We start from the raw sequence: 26,180 nt of genomic DNA, 5'->3' as shown, positions 1-26,180 counted from the left end.
CACTTCCTTTAGGCGTTCGCGCTGTGTACCCATCTATGGACGCAGCTTAAGGGGCCTCTAACTAGGAAACTGTCAATCAAGTGTGTTCTGTACCCCTTATCCCAACCTGACTAATTGAGTACCATAAAGCTATGGGGAGGGAAAGCTCTGACTGTGCAAACGCTTACTGAATACGCAGAGACATCCCACATAGATTTGGAAGGGGTTTAATTTCCCCTGGCACTAACTTTAAAAATACTTAAAGGTGTCAGATTTGGGTAAAAAAAAAGGGGGTGTATCATTACCTAACATGTCACTGGAATTAGTTCACTTTGGTCCAAGGAGGAATTTCCCTTGTAAAGGCAAATATAGCAGAAATTACACTGTTGTTTATCAAGATTAAATACATTTAGCTGTTGATTGTAGTGCTAAAAAAAAACACCCATTAAAAGCAAAATACTTAAGAGGATAAGTCTTTATGGCTGTAGTATGGAGAAATTGTTACAATTAGATTTGTACCCAAAATCTACCATTATAATTTAACACGTATGGGAATTGCCTTGACAAATGTGCCACGTAAGAATGAAACCTGTGAAAGCATGGGTGTTTCAATGAGTTTCGAAGTCAACCAATTAATGTCAGAAGAAATTCTCTGTATATAGAGTACTAGCTGATATACCCGGCGTTGCCCGGAGGCAGGGAGGGGACGGGGGGCGTGAAAGGCAGGGAGGGGGCAGTGAAAGGCAGGGGGGGGGGGGGGCGTCAAAGGCATGGATTCCTCCCCCTGCATTTCCTCACCTGGCAGCATGCTGTGCTCCTCGGCCTGCCAGTGGTTCTCTCCCCCTCGTGGCCTCTGGCGACTCCCGGTGGCACAAAGGAGCTATTGCGCTGCCACAACTCCCTGCCGCCCTCTCCTGCTCCTCAGGGATGTTGACCAGGGTAGCGGCGTGTGGGGGTGGGGGGTGAGCCGTAGAGAGCGTGGTCTGGGAGGTGGGGGGGAAGTGGTTGAGCGCCGGGGAGCGGGGGTCCTTCCGGAGGCTGCCTGCCCACTGCCTGTCCCCCCGCCGGGGAGGGAGGGAAGTGAGCGCCGGGAGGGAAGTGAGCGCCGGGGAGGGAGGGAAGGGAGCGCCGGGGAGGGAGGGAAGTGAGCGCCGGGGAGGGAGGTGAGTCTTTCCGGGCGCTGCCATCTTAGGCACTCGGTGCCGCGAGGCAGCTGCAGGAGGAAGGGGGTCCTTCCGGGCGCCGCCATATTAGCCACTTGGTGAGGCTGCCTGCCCACTGCCTGTCCCTCCGCCGGGGAGGGAGGGAAGTGAGCGCCGGGAGGGAAGTGAGCGCCGGGGAGGGAGGGAAGGGAGCGCCGGGGAGGGAGGGAAGTGAGCGCCGGGGAGGGAGGTGAGTCTTTCCGGGCGCTGCCATCTTAGGCACTCGGTGCCGCGAGGCAGCTGCAGGAGGAAGGGGGTCCTTCCGGGCGCCGCCATATTAGCCACTTGGTGAGGCTGCCTGCCCACTGCCTGTTCCCCCGCTGGGGAGGGAGGTGAGTGAGCGCCGGGGAGGGAGCTGAGTGAGTGCGAGGGAGGTGAGTGTGATGGGGGGGAGAGAGAGAGAGAGAGAGAGAGAGTGTGTGTGTGTGTGTGTGTGTGTGTGTGTGTGTGTGTGTGTGTGTGTGTGTGTGTGTGTGTGTGTGTGTGTCCGAGGGGGAAGAGAGTGGCAGTTGGGTGACGTCAGAGCCACCAATCTGATTGGCCAGAGGCTGAGGACCAATCATATTCACCGCAGATAGCACTAACCTTTCGATTTTATATATTAAAGATCAGTATCAGCTTATCCCCTCTCTTTACCAAACTTTATAACGTGTTCTTTCGTTGTAGCTTCAATCGCCTGGATTTACCACCATACAAAAGCTACGAACAGTTAAAAGAGAAGCTACTTTTTGCAATTGAAGAAACAGAAGGATTTGGACAAGAATAAATAGCAGCTGTGTATATGAAGCAAATGCATTATCATGGACATCTGTTTTATGCCCAGCCAAGTAAACTTGCACAGTAATTGTATATATGCTGTTTAGCCTGTACAGTGATCTTTCTGAAACTGAAGCGTAGATATTTCTGTTCTTCCACCTAGATATGCAAAACACTTTGGCCTTTTCTATTTTTATTTATTTCCCCTTCAAATGACTAGGAAAAAAAAAAAAAACTTTAATTTTAAAAGCTTTATTTTAAAATGTATATATCTACAGTGTATGTATAGAGCTCTAGTTTTATAGAGTTGTAAGCATACAAAACATTATACAAGCCATTTGAAGAGGCCTGGAATTGCTTTATTCAGTAAAATACGATTTGCAAATAGTTGTGTTCTTTAACATACATCTTTACCACAGATGTTTATTGCATGGCTGCCAACACAGATGTTGAAGGCTAATGCCAAAAAACTTATTACTTAAAGAAAAAACGCTGCTGGCTTTTTAAAATGGCAGAACATGCACAATTCTGTCCGTTTCATTTATTCAGTGTGATTGCTGATCTCTTTTGAATAGTGCATAACAGTAGCCAAGGGCATGAGTGAACCTCTACTTGCATTCTGATTCTTAACCCCTTTTTAATATATATATACATATAGGAGGGTCTCTCACTGCACACTGCACTGCAGGTGTTGCAATCTCCACCCAGCATTGAAAGTGTTCTTTCACTACCAATCAATGTGGCGCCACTGGCAAGCTTTGATACAAGACAGAATGGACAATTGCATTGTCTTGGGTTAATACCAGGAGTATGTGGAAATCAAACTGATATGAATAAAAAAAAAATATTTTTTTTAATTTTTTTACACATCTTTGTGTGGTGTCTTAAGGAAATAATGCAGGCAACATCCCGTGTCAAAAACAACTTCTTTATTCCCCTTTTGAAGGCCACACACTGGCTATAGAATGATTCCATACTTGAGTTTGCAAAAGTGCCAATACCAATATTTATACCCCATTGTTATGCAGTGAGCACCACAACTCAGCAATTTAACAGACAACTATCTCAAGGGGCATGCTGCAGACATTAGCAATGTTCAACTTTTCCAAATAGGCATTTAAAGATCATTATAAAAAGAATTGCTTATAAATGCCATGTTTTAGCTGTTGCAAAGAAGTGATAGTGTCACACTGACCCCATCGTTGTGGTTAAATACGTTGCACGTAACACTCAAAACACAAGCAGTGGTATTTAAATTACAAAAATTTGGTTGAAGGTACAGTATGTCGGCTACCAAAGATTTGTATAACATACGTCAGGGCACAACTCATTTTTTATCACTCATGGACTTCAAAATTTCAGCAGCCTCCTTTTGAACCTATACATATGAAGAAAAAAGTGTGACATAAGTTCAAGTCTTACTTCAATTCTAGTTAATCCTGTTACATATCTACTTGTGAGATAAGACATTTAACACATTGAAACATCTGCACCAGTTGTCCTGTCCATATCTCTCAACTGGGTGGTTTTGCAAAATGGCACATTTTACTTCCCATGACTACCCAGAAAGCTGCAATAACTTACCCAAGCATGAGGCATTGTATGGTGTGTCCCAAACTCAGATGAATAGTCAATTGAAATTACCCATACGTGCGCTGTAATGCACTACTTTTATTGTGCGTAAAAACAGGTGCTTTGTTTTTCCCAGACACAAATCTAGACATTTTAGCCTATAACAGGGAGAAGGAGTGGCTCAGTGAGTAAAGACACTGACTGGCACTGAGTTTGAATTCCCAGTATCAGCTTCTTATGAACTTGGGCAAGTGCCTGAAAAATGTCTGTAAAGCCCTACATAAAGATGCTTTTTTTTTTTTTTTTTTTTTTAAGAGTTGCTGCCAATGAAAAATACAACTCATTGGCAGCAAAGCGGTTAACACAAGTTAGGCGCTACGGAATACATTAAGGCACCATTTTATATCAAATCAGCTAAGTAGCCTTATGGAGTCCTGTTCAGTAACAGGTGTATGCATATAAATCTGATTAACACAAATATACTTTATTTTGCTACAAATTGACCTTCCACATTTCCTAAAATTTAACTTGCGCTTTCTCAAAACATGCTACCCTGTTAAGTTATTTTACCTGCTTGTCTTCCTCTGATCGAGCTGGGAAAGCCTTTGCTTTGGATAACCAGAGTAAGGCCATCTTTTTGTTGTTCAACTTTAAATAAGTCTTCCCCAAATAGAGCAGATTTTTGCTGTAAAAATATGGATCCGCTATTGGAAGAAGAAACAACAAAGTCAACTTTGCAGAAATGCATAAGAGTGTCTAGAATAAGTATACATGAACAATTGCTATAAACATCATCGGCTACCTCTGCGTAACAAATCCAGGTCATCATGCACACACATTCATTATCATACAGTATATCATATATAGCCACATCTGGGAGGGGTGTTCCCGACATTCCGAGTGAATCTGTCCCTATACATTAAAAATTATGGTCTTAAATTGAATGCAAGTTATTGCCCATTTGGGTATATTAACCTGTAAATACCTTAATGCACATGGTCTAGATATAATAGATTTCACATGCATTTTGTCTATTTACACTATTTTACCACTTCTCATCGGCCACAATCTCGAGAGGTTCTTTATTATTTCTAGAAGGCTAGTAATGCAGACAGTAAGGAAAGTATTCATATTACTCAAATAATGCCCACAGGGTGCCTTTAGAAACGAATTACTTAAGCTGTTCTGATTCAACACATACCTACCAAAGTGAACAGCAGAGTTTGATATTTGGTACATCCATAATAAAACATTGTATTTTCTGTACGGTTCATTTGCATTAATTACCTTCTTCTGCCTTCTGAAAGTATTGTAGAGCCTGAAAGAAAAATGTCAAGCGATTACTAGGTAGATCAAAATTCATAAATTATTTTTATTCTCATCACTCTACCCATACCAAATTTTCTACATGTGCTCCTGAGAAAAGCCCACATCCGGAGCTCCTACCTATGACTGGTTCCTGTACACAAAGCCTTTAGTAGCCTTCATACACCAAAAAGTAATAGCTGATTAAGGCCAATAATACAAGGACCAGGCTATCTGCTGAAATGACTGGCTAGCACATGTACAAAAAGCAAAAGGAAGCTGTTTCGCTCTCTGTACCACCTACCTGTGGAAATAATCAATGGATATTGCAGCAAATATTAATGATTTTATAAAGATTACACTTGCTCTATGAAAGATACGTTTATAATGGCAGTAAGATACACAAAAGCAATCCATGTTTTAATCAACACTGGCAGTAGGGAGAGGATGATGCAGCTTCAAGAAGCTCCGAGCACTATTGGATAAAAAAAAAAGAAGTATGCACAAAAGGCAGATTGGTTTCTAATAGGCAAGGCATGTAAATGGTTCCATAAATCAGTAAACTCTGGAAATGTGCTGCAGTCTACGCAAAGGTCTGGTTTGGTAACCACCTGGATTCAGGTGTTCCTAAACCACAGACCTTTGCCCACAGGGACAGCAGTCTGGTTAAAAAGATGGACTTTGTTTTTAGTAATGCTGGAGTTAACATGTATATAATTGATATTTTTATGGATTAAAGGGTTGATGCCCTACTCCGTGCATACCCTTCCTCCCATGTAGCTACAATTTTGTTTTCAATGTTTGGGTTGTGCTCGCGGGACCCCATTCTCTTGTACATCTTCAAGGAGCACACATCTTACCAGAACATTCCAGTCCCACTGTTTGGGCCAAGTCCTTTCATATTATAAAGTGTATGCTAAGCTTACCTGCCACGTTGGATCAAGTATTTTGAGGATAAGGGTAAAAAATAAAAGATGAAAAGGTAACCAACTTGTACAAAGCAGACAGGTAACATACCTCCTCAAACGTAGATGATGGTGGAGTTGCAAAAAGTACTGAAGCGATTTTAATTTGATACCAAGGCATTTCAGCAAAGGTGAAGCACCTGCAAGGTATTAAAAACAACAAAATGACTTATGAAGACATGGACTGCCTGGCTCACAGTCTGCTCATTTTCATACAGTATGTGCTCTAAATCCAGATTGGGAAGCAGTTCAGTCTTCTCCCATTACTTAGAAAACTTTTGGATCTATTGTTTGTTTTAATTAACCAGAATGGAGCAATCCAGAGCTAACAAATTGTGGAAAAAAAAATAACGTTTTGGTACGGATGGCTATTGAAAGTTCTTGTGGACCGAAACATTGGTTATTTTGTGGTGTATTTTAATATATTCTTTTTGCAATTTTTGTGCGCTTTGCATCCTTTCATTCTATCTGCACTTTCAAGATGCACCGACCGGCAACCTTATGGTAAATGCCAAAGTAAATAATTTAATGTAGGCACAAGATAATAAAGTTAAACCTGGAGTGATATGGCATTAGTGGGTAGACAAAAACCCTACAGTGAGGGTGGTAGGGGACAGGGAACACTGGGATAGGGAGTGAACAATAAACAAAGACAGTGGGGGGGGAAATAAAACCAATGGTGGGAGGGTAATCAGGGGGCAACGTTTTGGGGAATACCCCCTTTCTCAGGCCCGTTCCCTCGGGTCTAAAGAACCACAATGTACTTTCCTGGTCCCTAGTTTCCCCAACCACCAAAGCAGCACCCAGCAATCACTATCCAAGGAGCGGATGCTCATTATTGACCTTTTATAGATAATTTTGCGTGAAAATTATTTCCTCTTTGAGGACACGTATTACGTTCAGGTACAAGGAACAGCCATGGATAGCAACGTCGCACCCACATACGCCAATATTTTCATGACCAGGTTTGAGGAGGAACATGTCCTGAGTCATCCCGGCTACATTGGACATGGGCATATTATCTTGTGCATACATTAAATTATTTACTTTGGCATTTACCGTGTTGAATCTACAGTATTATTCTCTAGTCAGTGAGTGCTGGAACCTTAGTTTGTATTTACAATTGTCTCTAGGGGGAATTGGGGTCCCCCCTGTGTTCGGTAGGCACCTTGCACATATTCATTTATACGCTTTTGAGTGCTGTCTATTCTGTATTTATTATCTTAATTGTTGTTTTAGAATGTGTCATATTTTGAGAGTGCATTGCTGGCTGGTCTATTCTTTGAATTAACCTCCAGCTACCACAGCCAGTTCTTGAAGCATACAGTATTTCAATAATAAAACATGACAATTAACACAAAGCTCAAATACCAAGATACTAATAGTGATCTACAATGCAAGTCCAAATTGGGGATTGCGGCTCCAAAATAAAAGGTCTCGACCTGTTCCAAATAGTTCCACAAACACACAAAGGAGTGCAAAGAGCCCCCAAAAATGTGAATATTAGTAGGCAATAAAAGGTACAATGGTATAACGGTACCGTCCTCCTCCAAAATGGATAGCAGGACCTCCTCAGTAAGGCTAAAGCCCGCTGCCTCAGACCACGCCCCCGCACTGCAGAGAGGCGGCGCGTGGAGAGGCACTTGACCGCTATATGCGGTCTGTAGGGGGAAGGGGGGAGGGCGTGGTTTGAGCAGAGGGCTCTCCGTGCTGGAAACTGCCGTCAATGCTAGCTATGGAAAGCCCAGTAGTCCAAAACACCCTGCACGTTTCACAGTCTCTGCGGCTTCCTCAGGGGTTCTAATGTGACACTACACATGTCCTCATAGTAATAATTGATCCCAGAGGGTGATTGATAATAGGTGCAAACAGTTAAACAACTACATATATCCACATGGTCATAATACAATTACAGTTGCAACATATTTACACAAATAACATTTATTAAAACTTCCTAAATAAAAAATAAAAAAAGGTTAAACATCTTACACATAATGCTCAGAAACTCCATACTACGGAATTATAACTCAATTAGACCTTAAGATCAAAACACCAGTAAATATATAAAAATGTTCAAAACATATAAAAACCTAAGTCCAGACAGATAACTTGAAAGCCAAATGCCTATAATACAGGGAATGACACTAAAATGAAATATTCAAAGCAAATTGGTATCAAGTTTACAAAAAGCACTCTAATCTCGAAATAATACTATTTATAGTGACACGTAGAAATATATACAAATCCATAAGCTTAAATTAAGACAAGGTATCTAAAAAAAAAACCTACACTACTATCATAAAGTGCATCATAAGTGAAGGAAGAAAGATTCAAATAAAAAAAAGAAAGCAGAGGCAACTAGTTGTATTAGAAAAGATTTTAAGGTACAATTGAGTTTTAACGCCGTAGTGTGAAGTTTTAGCGTTATGGGTAACATTTTTACCATATTTTTGATATAGGAAGTTTTAATAAATGTCATTTGTATAAATATGTTGCAAATGTAATTGTATTACCATGTGGATATATGGCGTTCATGTTGTTTAACTGCACCTATTATCAATTACCCTTCGGGATCAATCATTACAATGACATTAGAACCCCCGAGGAAGCCGCAGAGACTGAAACGTGTAGGGCTTTTTGGACTATTGGGCTTTCCATAGCTAACAGTGCCGGCACTTTCCCAGAGCTCAGATTCCGGTCCCACGTTGCATGTATGAGGGACGCGATGCGCAACCACCCCTCGAGTCGATGACGAAGATCTGTGAAGACCATCCGCTGTTCTGAGGGTGCGGTGCTTGCTGGAAACACCCAAGGCTTGATTTCATTGGACATTCTGTGTCATTGTCTGCGTTAATATGTACAGTGTTACACTATGCTTGCCTCTTTCTTCTTTTTGTCAGTAATCAATGGCTTCCTTTTACTGAGAAGGTCCCGCTATCCATTTTGGAGGAGGACGGTACCGTTATACCATTGTAACTCTACTGCCTACAAATATTCACATTTTGGGGCTCGTTTGTTTGTTGTACAGTAATAAAACATGTAATAAAAAATGTCAGGGCCAACTAAATGAGTCTGCATTTTAAAGATACATTTCATTTTTAAAAATCTTAAATCAGTGTAAGATAACAAATGGCTGCTGTTTTTAGAGAAGACAAAACTGAGGGTGTTAATGAAAAATCCATTAGCAGATGGTTAAATCTAACTATGCATTTCGTAATATTTTGTTTTACGAAGTATAGAAAATCATGCTTTGAAGTTTCTCATGTGTAACCTGTAGAGCACATCATTGCAGCATAATGTGATTCCTGACTAGGATTTCAATCAAAGCTCGCACAGAAACAGTGACACATTTATCAGTAGTCTGACACCACATAATGCCTGTTTATTGCTTACCAAAGACCCATCAGATGAATGGAGGTGGCATCTTTTGGATTCAAATTAATGGCTTTCTGTAAAAGAGATATACATGTCCTTATTCAAAATGCTGTGCAGCAGCTTCTCTGTACTGCAGAAAATGTTCAGTCCCATTTGCATCCTGTACAGAAGTAGCATGGATATGCGGTGGTATCCGCAGCAGCAATTAGTGGCAGAAAATCTCAATTCACCCAGGGTCAAAAATAGAAGGCTTTAATCGTACAAATAGTGAACAAGAGAGTCCATAATCTCCCTCCTATGCGTTTAACGCAGCTAGTGCGCTTTGTCAAGGAAAGCCTGTTTTTGACCCTGGGTGAATTGAAATTTTCTGCCACTAATTGCGGCTGCTTCGTCCATGCTACTTCTCTACTTGACGATACCTGATCCAGGAAGCGCGGCTCAGAGGGAACGTGGGAGTTTTCACTATAGCTGGAGAAGTTGCCTGCAAGTAACCGCCAGGACCGGCAGAGCTACTGAAGGACACTCGCCTAACATAGCAGTCGGGAGAGGGGTGACTACAAACGGAGGAAAAACTCTTTGATTCTTTGCCTCCAGTCCCCCTCCATATGCAAGGCCATACTCCGCACCGTCACTTTCCTCACCCACGGCATTACTCCACGTTGATAAGACACTATGGGAGCAAAATCCCAGAACGCAAGACAGCAGCACATTCATCACCATTTGCATCCTGCTATGCGAACAAGCTTCATAGTATACTAAACAAGAGCTTTAGGGATCCTGGCGTTTCTGTGCAATACTGCCCTGATCGGCACTAGAGCAGTTTAACAGAAAAGCCCTTTAAAATTTCGTCTGCAATTCTCCAGGGAGGAAAATAAAGGAAAACCTCAAGGCTCTCGCCCCCTAGACCAGGGGTGCGCAAACTGGGGGGCACGCCCGAGAATGCAATTTCAAGGGGGGGGCGCGGCAATTACAGAGGCCCTGCGCTTTTCCACGGCATTTAAATTAAATGCCGGTGGAGGCGCGAGGCCTCTAACTCCCTTGAACTTACAGATAAAAACACAAGAAACACAGCGCACAACGCTCATAGTGCATTAAAAATGATATTGACACAAACAATTGTTAGAGTAGGTAATGTGCATACATCAAAGTGATATTAGAAAAGCATGTTAGGGAATTATGTTACCCATACACCACCTGGAAGCCGGATTTGATGTCGTCACAGGTATTGGAAACTGCTTCGTGATAACCTTGTTCCTGTTGGGTAGGTAGGAGTCTTTCAAAGTCCCCGCTCGCATATATACAGAGTCCAGCCCATCTGTAGCTCACAGGAGAATGGCTGCTTCAGACGGAGCTCCACGCCGGCTGGATTCCTCTAGCTGTCCTCCGTTCAGGCACTTCCGGGTTGGTGACGTCACTGGTACTCGCATCGCAAACCTCCTGCCGGTTGCCGGATCAGCTCACAGTTTTGGGACAAAGTAGTAAGGCAGAACACTGACACACTTTCCAACGCGTTTCGAAACCATAGGGTTTCTTCATCAGGGTTAAACCCTATGGTTTCGAAACGCGTTGGAAAAAGTGTGTCAAAAAAGTGACTGCCACTAGCAAGATGTTTTTAAGTTTTAAGAGACTCACATGCTGCAGTAGAGTACTGAATGAACCAAAAAGTGAGCCCCAACTTGGTGCCAATATTTATCTAATTTTCTGCACAGTTCAAAAAAAATCAAAATGCAAACAGATGTCTGGTTGATTTCTGACTGACGCTATGGCGGTCATCTGCACCTTCAGTGAATTTGGAGAAACGCCTCCAAAACCCTGTTGTAGAAACTTTAAGACAGAGAACAGAGTGATTTAGAGGATCAAAATATTTCCTTTTGGACCATGGCGCAAAGCACTTGCAAACCCTGGAATAAGCTCCCTTGGTAGAGACACCCTTTGCTGCTTGTAAAATAGCCTTTGGATGATACTCCTTTTGCCTCCAAATTCCTCCTTTCAACAACTAGGTTGTCAACCTCAATCTCTGCACATCTAGATACAGAATTTGTCCCTGGGACACCAGCTTTGAAATGGTTGGTGCCCGCATGGACATTTGCCAAGCTTTGGAGAATCAGGCCCTACTTGGCCAGAAAGGAATTATTGCAATTAAGATAGTGCTGCTTTTCTTACATTTTTCTTACTACCATCGGAATCAAAGGAAAAAGAGGGAAGATGTAGGCCAATTGGAAGTTCCCACGGCAGGGTCATGGCATCTAGGATGAAATGGTTGATCCTCTCTGAATCCTGAGCAGAAATGTCCTGTTTTCCCGATTCTTTCTGGTAGCCATCACGTGTATGCTGGGCTGGCACCATCTCTGTAGTATTGGAAAATTAGAGTATTTAATTCCCATTGATGAATATTGTGCCTGCTGATCAAATGTGCTGGATAATTGAAAGCTGGAACGAGGATTGCCGAAATACATCTCACGTCTTTTCCACCCACCTGAGAATTTTTAAAGCAGGTGCGTAAGTGATTGGCTTCTTGTGCCTCCCTTCTTGTTTATGTATAATTACAACCATATTGTTGTCTGATTGAATTCTCAAATACACTCCATCTAGTTGAGGTTGAAACGCTAGGATCGCCAGCCATACTGCTTTCATCTCTATCATATTAGAGGACAGGTTCTGCAAGCTGCCTTGCTGGTACTGAGATGTGCCCCCCAACTCCATCTTTAGTCAGGATTTTCCATGATGGGGAGGCAATGGGAATCCCTACACTTAAGATGCCAGGGTTCTCGCACCAACATAAAGCCGTCAAAAAAACAGGCTTGCTTTATCTGTAAATACAAGGACTCCTGTCTTCTGTTCCAGGATGTTAGAAATCCTTCCTGGAGATCCTTCATATGAAGTCTGGCGCAGGGAGTAACATGGGTGGAAGTAGACATGCCCCAAAACGGTAATGCATTTTCTGAGGGAATCCAACGTAGCCCTTCTTAAATGACACAGAGCGGACTAGATTTACTTTCTCATCTCATGAGAAACTATTTTCTTACATCAACTCTAGGATAAAACCTAGAAACTGAACCCGCTGTTTTGGTACTAAACAGATCTTTTGAAAATGTATGATCCATCCGTGCTGTTTTAATACATAAATTACTCTTTCTAGATAAATTATCAAACTAAGTGAGGAAGAAGCTTTCACCCACCAGTCGTCTAGGTATGTGGTATGACAGCAATTCCTTCCTGTCTTAAGCCACTACACCTACAGTGGCAAGAAAAAGTTTGTGAACCCCAATGATAATTACGAAAATTCCACAGTTTTTCCAAGACTATTCTTACATATCCAATAGGGTTTATATTAACCAATTCCATGTCTTTTGAAATAAAATGATGTATGAATTAGACAAACAATGAGTAAGTAAGAGTCAGGGTATGTGCAAAAGTAAGTAAAACCCTAATTATATCAACTAAATTAAAGGGGATAATTAGAATTGGGTGTTTAAATAATTAGGTAGACCTTCAGGTGCGAGTTTAGGCGGCCCTACCCTATATAAAGTTCAGAAACGTTGTGAGTTTAGTCTTCACTATACAGGTGTGTGTAAACACGTCATATCACGATCAAAAGAAATCTCTGAGGACCTAAGAAAAGCAATTATTGATGCTCATCAGTCTGGAAGGGGTTACAAAACAATTTGTAAGAATTTGGGGCTCAACCAATCCACCGTCAGAAAGATAGTCTACAAATGGAGAAAGTTCAAGACCACAGTCACTACCCAAACAGACAAATCATCCAGGGAAGTCACAAACAACTCCAGAGTAACAGCCAAGGATCACCTTGGCTAATGTGAGTGTTCATGACTCAAATATCAGAAAAGGACTGAATAAGAACGGTGCTCATGGAAGGATAGCCAGGAGCAAACCACTGCTCTCTAAAAAGAACATTGCTGCCCTTCTGAAGTTCACCAAAGAGGACATACATGATCCACAAGACTTCTTGAACAATGTTCTCTGGACAGACGAGTCAAAGGTAGAACTTTTTGACCTCAATGAGAAACGTTATGTTTGGTGAAAACCAAACACTGCGCTCGAAAAGAAGAACCTCATCCCAACCATCAAGCATGGTGGTGTGATGGTTTTGGTGCTGCTTTGCTGTCCCTGGACCTGGACGGTTTGTCATCAAGTGATAGGGGAGCCCCTGCTGCTGCCTCATAGATTGTGGACGTGAACGGTGAACGGTGCTTTGGGTATACAATGAATAGGTAGAAAGGGTAGAGAAGAACCCAGTATAGCACTCAAGTTCACCCTCTGGTGATTAGTGTATGGTTTAAAATAAACTTTATTGATACAACACATATATAAAATAATGGGTGTTAAAATTACGTACTAGAGGTCGTGGGATCGAAATACTGACAGCCATAGGGCTCGCAATCAATATAATAGGTGTCTCCTGTTGTGTATCGATATCACACAGGAAACTAAGTCCTTATAAAAAACCTCAGTGAGGGTGAAAGGTAGGGTTAATTCGACGATGTACTATATTACCAGGTCACAATAGGCAATATATGCATAAACCATAGGTGGTAATGGTGTGACTGGTAGTGACTGGTGTACTGAAACAAATATATTGTGCACCAGTAGGTCTCAATATGCAGTCTGGAAAGCCTTCCTCATTGGGTATATATATATATGCACGCAGTGTTGTGTGGAGATGTTCACAGTTAACCCCCAGGGGTTCAAAATGTAGGCATATAATACCCTATAGTGACCTCTGCAACACTGTCACAATTGGTAATAGTAGGTAACAGTACTTAGAGTGAAAGGGTGGGCACCCTCATGTGACCAGCTATGCACACTGATAAACACTGCATGTGAGGAAGTAGAGGCTGTATGTAGTAGTGATATTAGCTTGATAGCAGTATATAACAGCACATATCTACCAAGACTGCAGAAGTACTAAGTGGGGAGCAATAACCCTAACACTAGAGCATGATAGGAGGCTTTAGGTGTCCGTCGGGGCACCAATAGCCTGTGTAACAGCGCGGGCAGGACACCACATTAACCCGCGATCAGAGACATTAATGCGGAAGTGATTTCAGCCCTGCGCGTGCACGTGTGGAAAATAGCCGACGCGCGCATTTCGCGAGGGGCTTTCTCAAGGCGAAACAGTGATAGTTACTAAGGGTACCCTGCAGGTGAGCAGGTATATATAGGGAGCCTCCAGATTGGTGACGTCACTACTTAACCCTTGATGTGCCCAGGCTTTGCATGGAGCTGCAGCAGAATAGCAGTAAGTATACCATGGTGTGTGACTGCAGAGCTGGCACAATAAAAATCTATCTGTTGACTCAAAGTTATTCCTAGTATTGTTGTTACATATAAGTCAGGCTTTCACACAAGTAGAGGTGTAATAACACTCTGTTTGGGCTGCAAGGGTAATGTACAAATGATGTAATCAATAATCAATACAATTCATAGGATAATATTGGATGGTGCTAGGGTCCAGAGGTGCCCTAAATGGATTTTTCAAGAATAATGCCCCGACGGACACCTAAAGCCTCCTATCATGCTCTAGTGTTAGGGTTATTGCTCCCCACTTAGTACTTCTGCAGTCTTGGTAGATATGTGCTGTTATATACTGCTATCAAGCTAATATCACTACTACATACAGCCTCTACTTCCTCACATGCAGTGTTTATCAGTGTGCATAGCTGGTCACATGAGGGTGCCCACCCTTTCACTCTAAGTACTGTTACCTACTATTACCAATTGTGACAGTGTTGCAGAGGTCACTATAGGGTATTATATGCCTACATTGTGAACCCCTGGGGGTTAACTGTGAACATCTCCACACAACACTGCGTGCATATATATATATATATACCCAATGAGGAAGGCTTTCCAGACTGCATATTGAGACCTACTGGTGCACAATATATTTGTTTCAGTACACCAGTCACTACCAGTCACACCATTACCACCTATGGTTTATGCATATATTGCCTATTGTGACCTGGTAATATAGTACATCGTCGAATTAACCCTACCTTTCACCCTCACTGAGGTTTTTTATAAGGACTTAGTTTCCTGTGTGATATCGATACACAACAGGAGACACCTATTATATTGATTGCGAGCCCTATGGCTGTCAGTATTTCGATCCCACGACCTCTAGTACGTCATTTTAACACCCATTATTTTATATATGTGTTGTATCAATAAAGTTTATTTTAAACCATACACTAATCACCAGAGGGTGAACTTGAGTGCTATACTGGGTTCTTCTCTACCCTTTCTACCGGTTTGTCATCAACACAACTATGAATTCTGCATTGTGTAAAAAGATTCTAGAGGAGAATGTCAGGCCACCCATCTGTGAGCTGAAGCGAATGTGGGTCATGCAGCAAGACAATGATCCTAAACATAAAAGCAGATCTACAAAATAATCACTGCAGAAGAAATTCAGCGTTTTAGAATGGCCCAGTCAAAGTCCGGACCTAAACCCCATTGAAATGTTGTGCAGGACCAGAAGCGAGCTGTCCATGCAAGAAAGCCCTTAAATGTTACTGAGTTCAAGCACTTCTGAAAGGAGGAATAGGCCAAAATTCCTCAAAACCGATGCGAGTATAAGGATCTCCAACATGGATACCCCCTGACTTTACTGCCTCTAACAACATGACTGCCAAGGCAGGAAGTCAGCCTGTTTGAGCTGGATTGCTCACACCTGCCTTATCCTTTTATAAGGCTTCAATTCTCCACTCTCCTTGCCTATGCAAGGTACTCTGTACCTTGTCTCCTGTTTGAAGCCCTGTTGCTGTTTCGCCTGCCTCAGACCCCTGCCTGCCACCAGACTTCTCTGCCTCTCTCTAGCCCTTCTCCCTGAACTGTGACCTCGACCATTCTGCCTCTCTCCATCCATAAAACCACTATTCTACTGATTCAGGATGTAGATCTCAGGTACAGGTAGGTCTACACTCTCCACCTCTGCCTAGCGGGTCTGTCTCCTTGACAATACAAAGCAACACATGGAAACATAACTGAGTAACTGACCAACAGTTACAGGAAATGCTTAATTGAAGTAATTGCTACTCAGGGGGGTGCCACCATGTACTAAATCTAAAGGTTCAACATTCAATATCAATGTGTGAAAAAGTATGTGAATCATTTGTGGATAAATGTTGCAAAATGATCACGTGTGTGCTATTTGTTTGATCAGGTTATCTTTGTCAGTTATTAGGACTTAGATTAAGATCTAATAACATTTTAGGTTTGAAATGTAAAAATCCTAAGGGGTTCAAAAACTTTCACCACTGTACACCAGATGATTGAATATTCCAACGTTAGAATGCTTTATTTATGAATATTATATTGAAAAAAAATCCTTTTGCCCCTTGAGAATCTTGAGCATTTAGATCTTGGCCACCATCTTCTTTCTCCTCTGGGAAATCTCGAACCGGATATGGAAGGACAATAGCCATATGCACAAAAGGAAGCCCGATCGAGGATCTATAGCTTCTCTCAAGGTAAAAATGTACATGTACTTCTATCGCCTGATCATTTTTCAATAATCCTTTTGTAGCTCAATACCAAATAGGAAATGCCAATCAAATTGTACTGCACACAGCCTATTCTTCGATGCCACGTCTACCACCCATTATTTAAGCCACAAGGCTCTTCAAGCCGCAACTGTCTTGGTTAAAGATTCAGCTCGATGTCAAAGAAAACTAAAGCCATCTTACATAACGGAAAATCTTAATGAATCTGATTTCTCGATATACCAATCATAAGATTATTTTCCAAATCTGTCATACAGGCCCTAAGAGTTCTGGAGATCAAAGCTGCCACAACCAAAAGCCTCTGTGCTGAACCTGCAGAGGAAAAAGCCTTCTTTAAAGCGCTTTCCCTTGCCATACTACCCCTGAAGGAGGAACCGTCCTCAAAAGGGATAGAGGGTCTTCTTAGAAAACCACAGGAGTACGGGTGCCTACTACTGTGCTGAATATTCTTTTGATGCACAGGTTGATCACGGTTTTACATGGATGTATCCAATTGTCGCCATATAATCCCTTCCACCGGAAAAAAGTAAAATCATTTAAAAAACAAACAAAAAAAAAACCTTGCATCTTCTAATCTATTACAGATGTCGTAGCTTTAAGAAGCTTATCTATAGCAGAAGCTGAAAAAGCATTTGGATCATCTTTAAATTCACTGTGACGATAATTCTATATTATGATTAACAAAATTTGAATCGTCTGAAGATACTACTTCAATATCTTTATATATCAAAGAGGGTTCAGGAACCTTTTGCTCAAGAGGTGCACTTTTATCCTCCTTTACAGATTGATGCCATTCATACATTTCCTTAAACTTTATAAAAGGTTCTTCTTCTGCAATATTTTTTGAACAACTTCAATAATACTTTTTTGTTTTAACTGGCATAGGTTGTTCACATACCACACCGTAAATGCTGTTTTCCTAGGCTTAGAAGAAGCTCCATCAATCTCTCCCTCTTGCTTATAATCCTAGGAGCCTTCACGCACATGAGACCCATTACTACAGGAATAATCACAATAAATAACAAATCATTATGTAACCTCCATAGAAACACACAACAGGGATTAGGCAGCAGAGATCTTTCACTGTACTTCAGCACCGAGGAGTTAGACAGAGGATATGTGATCCCGGTGTCTGACATCAGCGGATGCTTGTTCCGGTCTCCCTTCTGCCCTCATGAGCCGATGTTGGTGCCAAATGTGGATATCGTTCTGTTTCTGCTTGCAAAGGCAGGCGCTCGTGTGCCGCTGAGAACACGGGAGGCACGAAAGCACTTACTAGACGAGACAGCACGGCCTCCAGATGCTTTTAACTCTGAGTGGCGGAGTGGTCGTGGTGCCTGAGTGCCACGGCTCGTGACCACAGCTTCTATTTTGGCGATAACTGAAAGGGAGGGATCCTCCACCTCCGTTTCCTTACTGGTTAGGTTGCATCCTGTGCTCCATGGGAACGCAGGATGCGATCCCAGCTAAAATATATATCACTTGTGCGCACATTCACATCTCAGACAGGTCTTCGATCCTGCTTTTCACCATTATCTCATAGCACACAATGCTTCCACTGCAGCTAGGGATTCTGGGAAATGACATGTAAATGAGTACAGTGTCACCTTTTATAGGGGTTCATGCTAAAATGGAGATGAAGTAAAATGTGACACTGCTCATTTGCGTATTATTTCCCAGAATCCCTAGCTGCAGTGGAAGCATTCTGTGCTAGGGGACACTGAGGACCGGCAGCGTTGCAGATTTGTGATGTGAATGTGCTCACAAGTGATATTTATATTTGTTGTACACTGTACTGTGGAGGGTATTCACAAGTTATACCACCATAACTTATATCATATGAAGCAAAAAAAAAAACACCAACCAGCTGCAAAAAATAAAAACACTTACTCTATCCAGCCCTTGAGTGAACAGGAAAAGGCATTGGTAAGTAATAGGGGAAGGAGGTTCTTTTAATACCGACCAGTTAAAGTTTATTTCCTGTCCAGCCCTGAGGAGGAAGAACTAAATCTCACAAGTAGTGTGCACTGCCATGAGAACATATAAGAACACATACATTTTGTTATTATTAGGTTCAAATTTTATCACAACCCTTTATAATGTGGTGTTCCTCCAGCGCAGCCCCTCAGGTCAAGAAAGTTGTGCATGACTGTTTTAGACAGAGCCTGCCATACATTAACTGCTTACTTTACCTGCAAGTGCTCCTTTATAATATAGGCGTTTGCAATTTTCACCTTCGTACCTTCAAAATCCCCGACATCACTAACACAGATTGCATACCACTGAAATACAAATGGCATGACAAAAAACTAAATCAGTGATTGACAAGTAATTACTTGCGTGTACAAAACATAAAAAAAATTTTTTTACTGTAATTACCCGTTACCGGATTCAATAAATGTAATTTTTTGTATATTTCGCTCATTCATTATGATATTTCATGACGCCAATGAAAACAAAGTGGATAATGTATTTGACCATAGTTTACTTTTTGTGTATGGTTTAAAATATATAGAAATACTATCCAATAGTGGAATAGAACATTATTTCACTGTATGGAGATTAATACATCTGCCAGGTCAGTAAACATAGGCAGGGTTTGTTACTGCAAATCGCCAAGGAAGTTCACCACCTTAGAAAAACCAGGGTATCATAAGAATGTAGGTTATAAAACAAAATACCAGACCACATGTGCTCCCTGACCCTGTGATATAGAGCAGGGGTGTGCAAATTTTTCTGTTTGCGCCCCCTGTCATCACTCCCCCCACTGCTCGCGCCACACACTCCCTTAACCAGTTCTGAGCATCGTCGGCGTCATATAACGTCACGTTGGCATGGCAACACGTTTCCATTTGACGCTGCGTTGTGATTGCGACATCACTGAAGAGGCAGCTGAGACCAGGTAAGAGAGACTTTGAGGCCTCACGCCTCCCCTGGCATTTAATTGAAACGCTTTGGGGAAGAGTTCAGGCCTCTGTAACGGTCGCGCCCCTTCCCCCACCCCCCCGAAAATACCGTGCCCTCTAGCTTGAGCAGCCCTGATATAGAGAACAAGACTAGTGTTTGTCCTGCCTAGTGCCCAAAGAGAAGGCAATGTTTGATGGGAGACAAAAACACAATTCTAGTGGAATCGGTACCACTCAGCAAAACTCTACCCATAAACAACATATGGTAGTCTATCAATTATAATAAGATCTGGATTGTCTTCGTAGAGAATCAGTCAGGTATAACATTTTAAGGTATTTTATGAAAAATTGCAAGAACTCTTTAAAACATAGATAAATGTGATAATGTGGCATGCTCACTGCTGCTTAGTATGGCATGTTCGTTTGATGGTTAGAATGTCTTATTTAACCCAAACTACTGTATGTTACGTCATCTTTACAGATACTTTGACGAGAAAATTAGGCTATTCAATTGACACAAATCCAAAATATCGTCTATTAAGGGCAAAATAGGTCAGTGCATCACCAAAAATGATCAGGCTAGAGAGGCTTTAAATAGAAAATGTTATTTTATTTGAGACATCTAAAACAAGGCTCAAAAACCTCCAACACGTTTCACCATAAAGTGCGGTGCTTTATCTAGGAGTAACATAATGTACCTCAGATACACATTTAAATAGCCCCTCCATGGAGCCACATGGTACAGCCGGGCGAATGACGGAACGCGCCCAATGACGTCACCTAGAGAGACATCACTCATGGCGTCATGGCCACCCCCACCCCCGGCAATTACGACACAATTAGTGTATACAGGGCACTACAAGACATTATTTCACACAATTGTTTTGCAAAAACATGACAATATAAGTATCAAGAAAGCCTCCCTCATATCCAACTGTCTAGTTTTATATTTAGTTTATATGTATAAGAATATATAAATAGTATAGTAATAAAACCATTTCAATTTTTAGGATTTTTTTTTTTAGAAAAATATGATTTACACGGATATTCATTAAAAAAGTAAGTAATCTATCCTACTGTATATCGAAAGAACAGAGCAAATGATAGTATGAAATTATTCATAATTGTTATATATTGAGCCTCAAAGAATATATATATATATATATATATATATATATATATATATATATATATATATATATATATATATATATATATATATACACACATAACCCAGATATCATAAGATAAATATGAACAGCCAGAGATATTCTATTGAAGGTTAAGTTAAAAAAATCCAAATCTACTTTAATACAATACAAGATGTTATAATGCATGGACATTTGATATATAGATATATATGTATGAAGAAGAAATAGAGAAATAATAATTAAATGCACAATTTAATTACAGGAATAGGCTGTTTAAAGAGGTAAAACAATAAAAACAACTTGGTTACAATACGGACAACAATTAGCCATTATTATCCCAGATGCACCTATTGGCTGGATAGCAGGGAGTTTGTATGGGAATGTAGGAATAATATTCCTCAGATAAGTCCAGAAGCACGCAAAGTCCAGTGTGACCTCTCTCCCAAGAACTATATGAAAAAAAAGATGTTCCAGGGCACTACGGACTGGTCAAAAAAGAAGAATTTATTCAATCATTAAACACAACGTTTCAACCAACTGTGTGGTCTTTCTCAAGTGAATCTTCACTTGAGAAAGACCACACAGTTGGTTTAAACGTTGTGTTTAATGATTGAATAAATTCTTCTTTTTTGACAAATCCGTACTGCCCTGGAACATCTTTTTTTCATATAGTCCTTGGAGTTTTTTCAGACAGGTACCCCCTGGACCAGAAGCACCGGTAACTGCAAGTATATTTGATTCTCTAATGGTGTGCAGCATTGTATCCTTTATGCATTGTATTTCTCTCCCAAGAAGCCAATGGATCTTAAAACAATGAGGGACTATTGTGTAAATGCCTCTAGGGCGGGACTCCAGTGAAGTCAATTAATTAGTCTCTCTAACTAGTGTTTAGCATATAGGTTATAGGCATAAAACCATCCTTGTTTTAAACACTTGTATACAGATAGTCAATATTGAAAGCAATTTCAGGTTATTAGCGATATAACAAAATCGCATTGTAGATGGAGGGGCTATTACCACATCCCTAGAGGCTATAAACCTGACAAAGGGGCTAGGGGGCCTTGAAACGTCGCTCTGTTCTGCAAATAAAACAGTGTGTCTGCTAATATTTCCTCTCCCTGTGTGCGCTGATTTGTTCTATATATTAAAGAAGATACTTAGTGAGACCGAAAGCAAAACGTAAGTCCTCCATTATTATTTTTGAGCCCCAATCCAGTTTGTTTTTTGTTCACTAAAAGCCTCTTCAAAGACCTATGGCTTATACCCCGTGCTAGGAACCTCTTATATAAAAGTCTCTTCATGTTATCAGAAAGATATCATGGGAACAATTACGTCTCAATTTAAGAAAGGTATTCCTGTAGGTATTCCGTTTAACAATGGTTGTGGATGACCACCATCTGCTCTGAGAAAGGTATTACGAGAATTATTTTTGAGAAACATGTCTGAATTTGATTATTTATATCTATAAACAACAGATTTAGATAGTGAATGTGATGTAAGTTCTTCATAAGTAAACCGTAAGTTAAATGCATTAATATTTAGAAAATCCACAAACTGTCAGGGAATGGACATCGCCATCCCAAATAACAATTAAGTCATCAATATATCTTTTATAAAAACAATGAGGTATTCCTGAAAGGGATTAAAAGTTCCAAAAATGTATGTATGTATGTATACTCCCACGACCCAATAAACAAATGTGCTTATGAAGGGGAAAAAGAAGTCCCCATTGTTGTACCTTTGACAACTGACCTTGTGAGCTGCAAAGCTGAATTCATTTTTTTCCAGTGCTTTTTTAGCATAATCAAGGGCTTCATAAATGAGCTTCTTCTTCTCATCCGGAGCAGTTTTGCTGAGCTGAGACAGATCCCGTGATGCCCGTGCCAGTCGCCACAGAAGCTCAGCATCTTCACTGGAAACAGAAACACATACAGAAAGGTATAAACTAAACCTTGCTGGTCCTTACAGGTTCTCTTACTATGTCACAAGCAGGGCAGGACACTCACAGATTTACCATTGGGTAATGTCACCAGCAGAGGTCCTAATGCTTAACTGCTTTAAAATCTGAGATCAATTTAGAATCGGGAAAAACAGATGCACTATGATTCACGAAACGCTGATTGGAAATAGAAATTGGAGTTGCTCATCAGAGCCAAATGAACAAGCCCAGCTGGTGTGCTTGCAATTAATATACATGTACACATCTTTTCACTCCAAAAGGGTGGTTTTATTGGAAGTCAATGTTATAACAATCGGGGATACCCAGGTGTAAGGTCAGAGCTACACCAGCTCACTCCACTCCCAAATTCATGTAAGCTGGCAAAAATTAAGGGGAAAAGAGTGTGGCAAATAGTTTGTTAATGTATGAGATTAGGTATTTTCATTGGTAGAGTCACCTGTAAATGTATAGCTATCAAAGAAGGCAACAAAGGATGTACAATAAAGACCTGGATGGAACTGATACATAAGAGTTGAGTTTGTGTGTACCATTTAATGTTTGTCTTTTTGGAGAGCACATGGTTTGTTTGTTTTACAATACTTCTGGTGTACATTAGTATTTGCGTTGCTGCTTTTATGAGATAATCCACCATATCCTAAATGGTAAGAAACTTGTCATCAAAAGATAAATCAGAGCTGAATGAACTGGCATCCCTGCATCCTATGGTGCAATGCCTCTGATGTACGAAGCTTACACTATACACCATCATTGTGCCGTAATTAAAGATTTTTCAAGTTGAGCTACATGTTTCGGTCAGAAAAGGTTGCCAAAATCCAATAAATAATAAGAGCTGTGACCAAAAAAAAAAAAAAAAATATTTTGGATTTGGCTTTGACGCACTCTTGCTGTGCCATCAGATTCAGGTACGTGTATGTGGCGGTTAAACCAACCAGTTTTAAATAGCCAAAACACATTGCAATCCCCTCCATCACCAAAAACACTAGCATGGATTTGTTACAGTTGAAATGCAGTAAAGAAAGTCCTTCTGTACCTGTTTTTGTATTGACTCAGAAGACTATACAGTTTCTCTGTTTCGCCACTCCCATACAGATAGTCTGCTTGTTCTTTGATGTCATCAACTTAAAAATGGAAGAAAAATAAATAAGTAAAATTGATTTCACAATACCCCAAATAAGTGTACAATTGTCATAGCAGGGCTTACAATTTACACTTCAGGCTTAGATACCAATAGGTTTATCATGTACCTTTGCCACTCTTTATTTCAGTCAGACTGCTTTTCATAGTCGATGCTACAGGTATGTTACAAGATGCTTGCAGTAATCAGACAAATCTGCACTAAAAACCCCAAAATGTTTACCTTTTATGCTGGCATGCACAACAACAACTTGCTCACTTATCCATTTGTATGCTTCAAACGCCACATAGGAAATTGATGAGAGGACAAGACCTCTTTCCAAGAGAGTGAATTTCCCATGACTCTAAATAAACAAGATGCATGGCTTTGATCAGTATCAATGTATGGAATAGTGAATAAAACTCAGGTTTTGCCTGCTTTGTATTCATGTATGGTTTCTCTGCCCTCTTTTTCGATTTTAGCAATAACTATTAAATTACCAAGCGCAAACATTTTCACCTACTGTATCTTATACTTGATACCATATGGAAAAACACTGCACGAATCTCTACTTTTTAATGTTGTATCAACTCCAGATAGCCATTTTTTTTTTACTTTTAAAGATACAAAAAATGGTTGCCATTTGTACACAACGTTACTGCCTAATGAGATTTCAGGTGAAATAAAAAAAACAAAATCATGGCATTTAATATTTAGGTAACTTTTCACTGCTGTCTTTTTGGACTGTTTCAGGATTAGTTTGAAGAGCAAGCGTAATTTAAAAATATATTTTTTATTCTAATTTAGTTTCACAAGTACGTTATTTTTTAGCTAAATATAACCCAATAATGTGCAATAGGGCATAAGCACAAAACGTGACGAAAACTGCTATGGTTTTTAGAAATGTATTCGTTAAAATACTTAACTATTAAGACACAATAGTTTAACCAGTATAATTCCAAAATCTGGGTTGAAGAACAAATGTGGACTGAAAAGGGTGACAGTTTCAATCTCAAATTGCAGTCAGAATACATATGAATGTAAGAACTATTGATTATAAATAAGTATACAATAGTTGATTTCAGTAAAATCATCCATGCTTTCCACATTAGTCCTAAAATCTTGAATGATCAGAACTTATGCAAAGTACTTCTTACATCATTTCCCTTCAACAATTTGTAGGATTGTGCAAAGAAAAAAGTAAGTTCAAATATGATGCTGGACAACCAGTCTTTAATACACATTATTATAAAAAAAATGGTTCTCTGTAAAATGTCATGTTTTTATTCAAGACTCGTAAATTGAAGTTGCATCAAAGTTAGGGCACTCTCCCATGTAACACCCTTTAATTTTCAAGATGTTATACATATCTTTTTAATTTAAACTCAGCCCCAAAACCGCTAGCAGCAAAACAGCCGATACCATAGTATATACACCAATGTGTTTTTATGAAGGGCTTAATTCTTTTCTTCCATTTTTTTGCACTGTTAACCCATAGAGGTGCAATGCTCCACTTGAGGCAGGGTTTAATCTAACACAAAAGATCAAGAGCACAAAGTGACTTACAAATACAAATGGTAGAGGAGCCCTAACAGGTCACGTCGTGTTTAACCCTTTCACTGCCAGAGGGACAAAGCCCCTCATTGGCAGTGAAATGGTTAACTCCACAGCTCAGCCCGGAATAAATCTAGCAGGAAAAAAAGCAGCCCGCAAGGTAGCACACACATGTACAGTATGAGCACCATATGTAATGTGGGCAGCATGTCACACACAGTAAATTGCAGCCTGGTTGGGGTGTACAGACTGATGCAGCCCAAGCCTGACTACTCTATTACTGACTGTGCAGGTCATGTGATCCCAGAGCTGAACTCTCCCCTGTCTCTTACATGAGCAGGGGCCCCTGAGGCCCCCGGGGGGACCTTGCCTGACGCCCGAGGGCTGCTCCTGCTCAGCAGCCGGGAGGCGGGGCTGGGAGTGAGACGCGGAGCCGAGGCCCTGCACATTACGCGTGTTACAGCCGCCATGCTCCCAACACATGACGTAAACAGGAATTAAGGGTAGTATATCACTTCCGCCACATAGGCACTTCCGTCTACCTCATCAGACAGTAATATATTCACTTCCGCCACACACGCCATTTCCTGTTGAACACACTCAGCCACATTCACTTCCGTCAAACTCCGCAAACACTTCCGGCTCCACCATCTTTCTAATCTATTTCACTTCTGTCAACCTCTCCCGCCATGTTAGCATTTCCTTACAGCGCGCCTATTATGTCACTTCCACCGCAGCCAGTTTCCCGGAGAGCAGCATACTGCAGTAATTAGCATTACACGAGGCGCTGCTTCACCCCCGGAGGGCTTGTCCTG

At 40.9% G+C, this 26,180-nt stretch overlaps 2 protein-coding genes across 7 annotated transcripts in view; one reads left to right on the top strand and one right to left on the bottom strand.

The window, feature by feature from the left end:
* Positions 1-4,771, top strand: part of WWP1 (WW domain containing E3 ubiquitin protein ligase 1) — a 133,332-nt gene extending 128,561 nt beyond the window's left edge. For all 5 annotated transcript variants that reach the window (XM_075582981.1, XM_075582976.1, XM_075582978.1 and 2 more), the window contains exon 24: positions 1,848-4,771. In XM_075582981.1, coding sequence (XP_075439096.1) covers positions 1,848-1,947 — 100 coding nt within the window. In that variant the 3' untranslated portion in view covers positions 1,948-4,771. The remainder of the gene's footprint in view (positions 1-1,847) is intronic.
* On the bottom strand, positions 2,849-25,895 carry RMDN1 (regulator of microtubule dynamics 1). Of its 2 annotated transcripts, XM_075582982.1 has the most exons (10): positions 25,698-25,892; positions 24,055-24,175; positions 23,728-23,815; positions 22,490-22,649; positions 18,873-18,962; positions 9,173-9,228; positions 5,832-5,919; positions 4,797-4,827; positions 4,080-4,213; positions 2,849-3,315 (listed from the first exon to the last, which is right to left on the bottom strand). In XM_075582982.1, the coding sequence occupies exons 1-10, from the start codon at positions 25,833-25,835 to the stop codon at positions 3,265-3,267; spliced, it is 957 nt and encodes a 318-aa protein (XP_075439097.1). In that variant the 5' UTR covers positions 25,836-25,892; the 3' UTR covers positions 2,849-3,264. The 2 variants fall into 2 exon arrangements, with proteins under 2 accessions (XP_075439097.1, XP_075439098.1); XM_075582983.1 differs by lacking the exon at positions 24,055-24,175 and having other exon boundaries at positions 25,698-25,895.
* Between the last annotated feature and the right edge of the window lie 285 nt (positions 25,896-26,180).

This window comes from Ascaphus truei, chromosome 2, assembly GCF_040206685.1.
Source record: "Ascaphus truei isolate aAscTru1 chromosome 2, aAscTru1.hap1, whole genome shotgun sequence".
Taxonomy (NCBI): Eukaryota; Metazoa; Chordata; class Amphibia; order Anura; family Ascaphidae; genus Ascaphus; species Ascaphus truei.
This window is presented reverse-complemented; position numbering and strand designations above follow the sequence as displayed.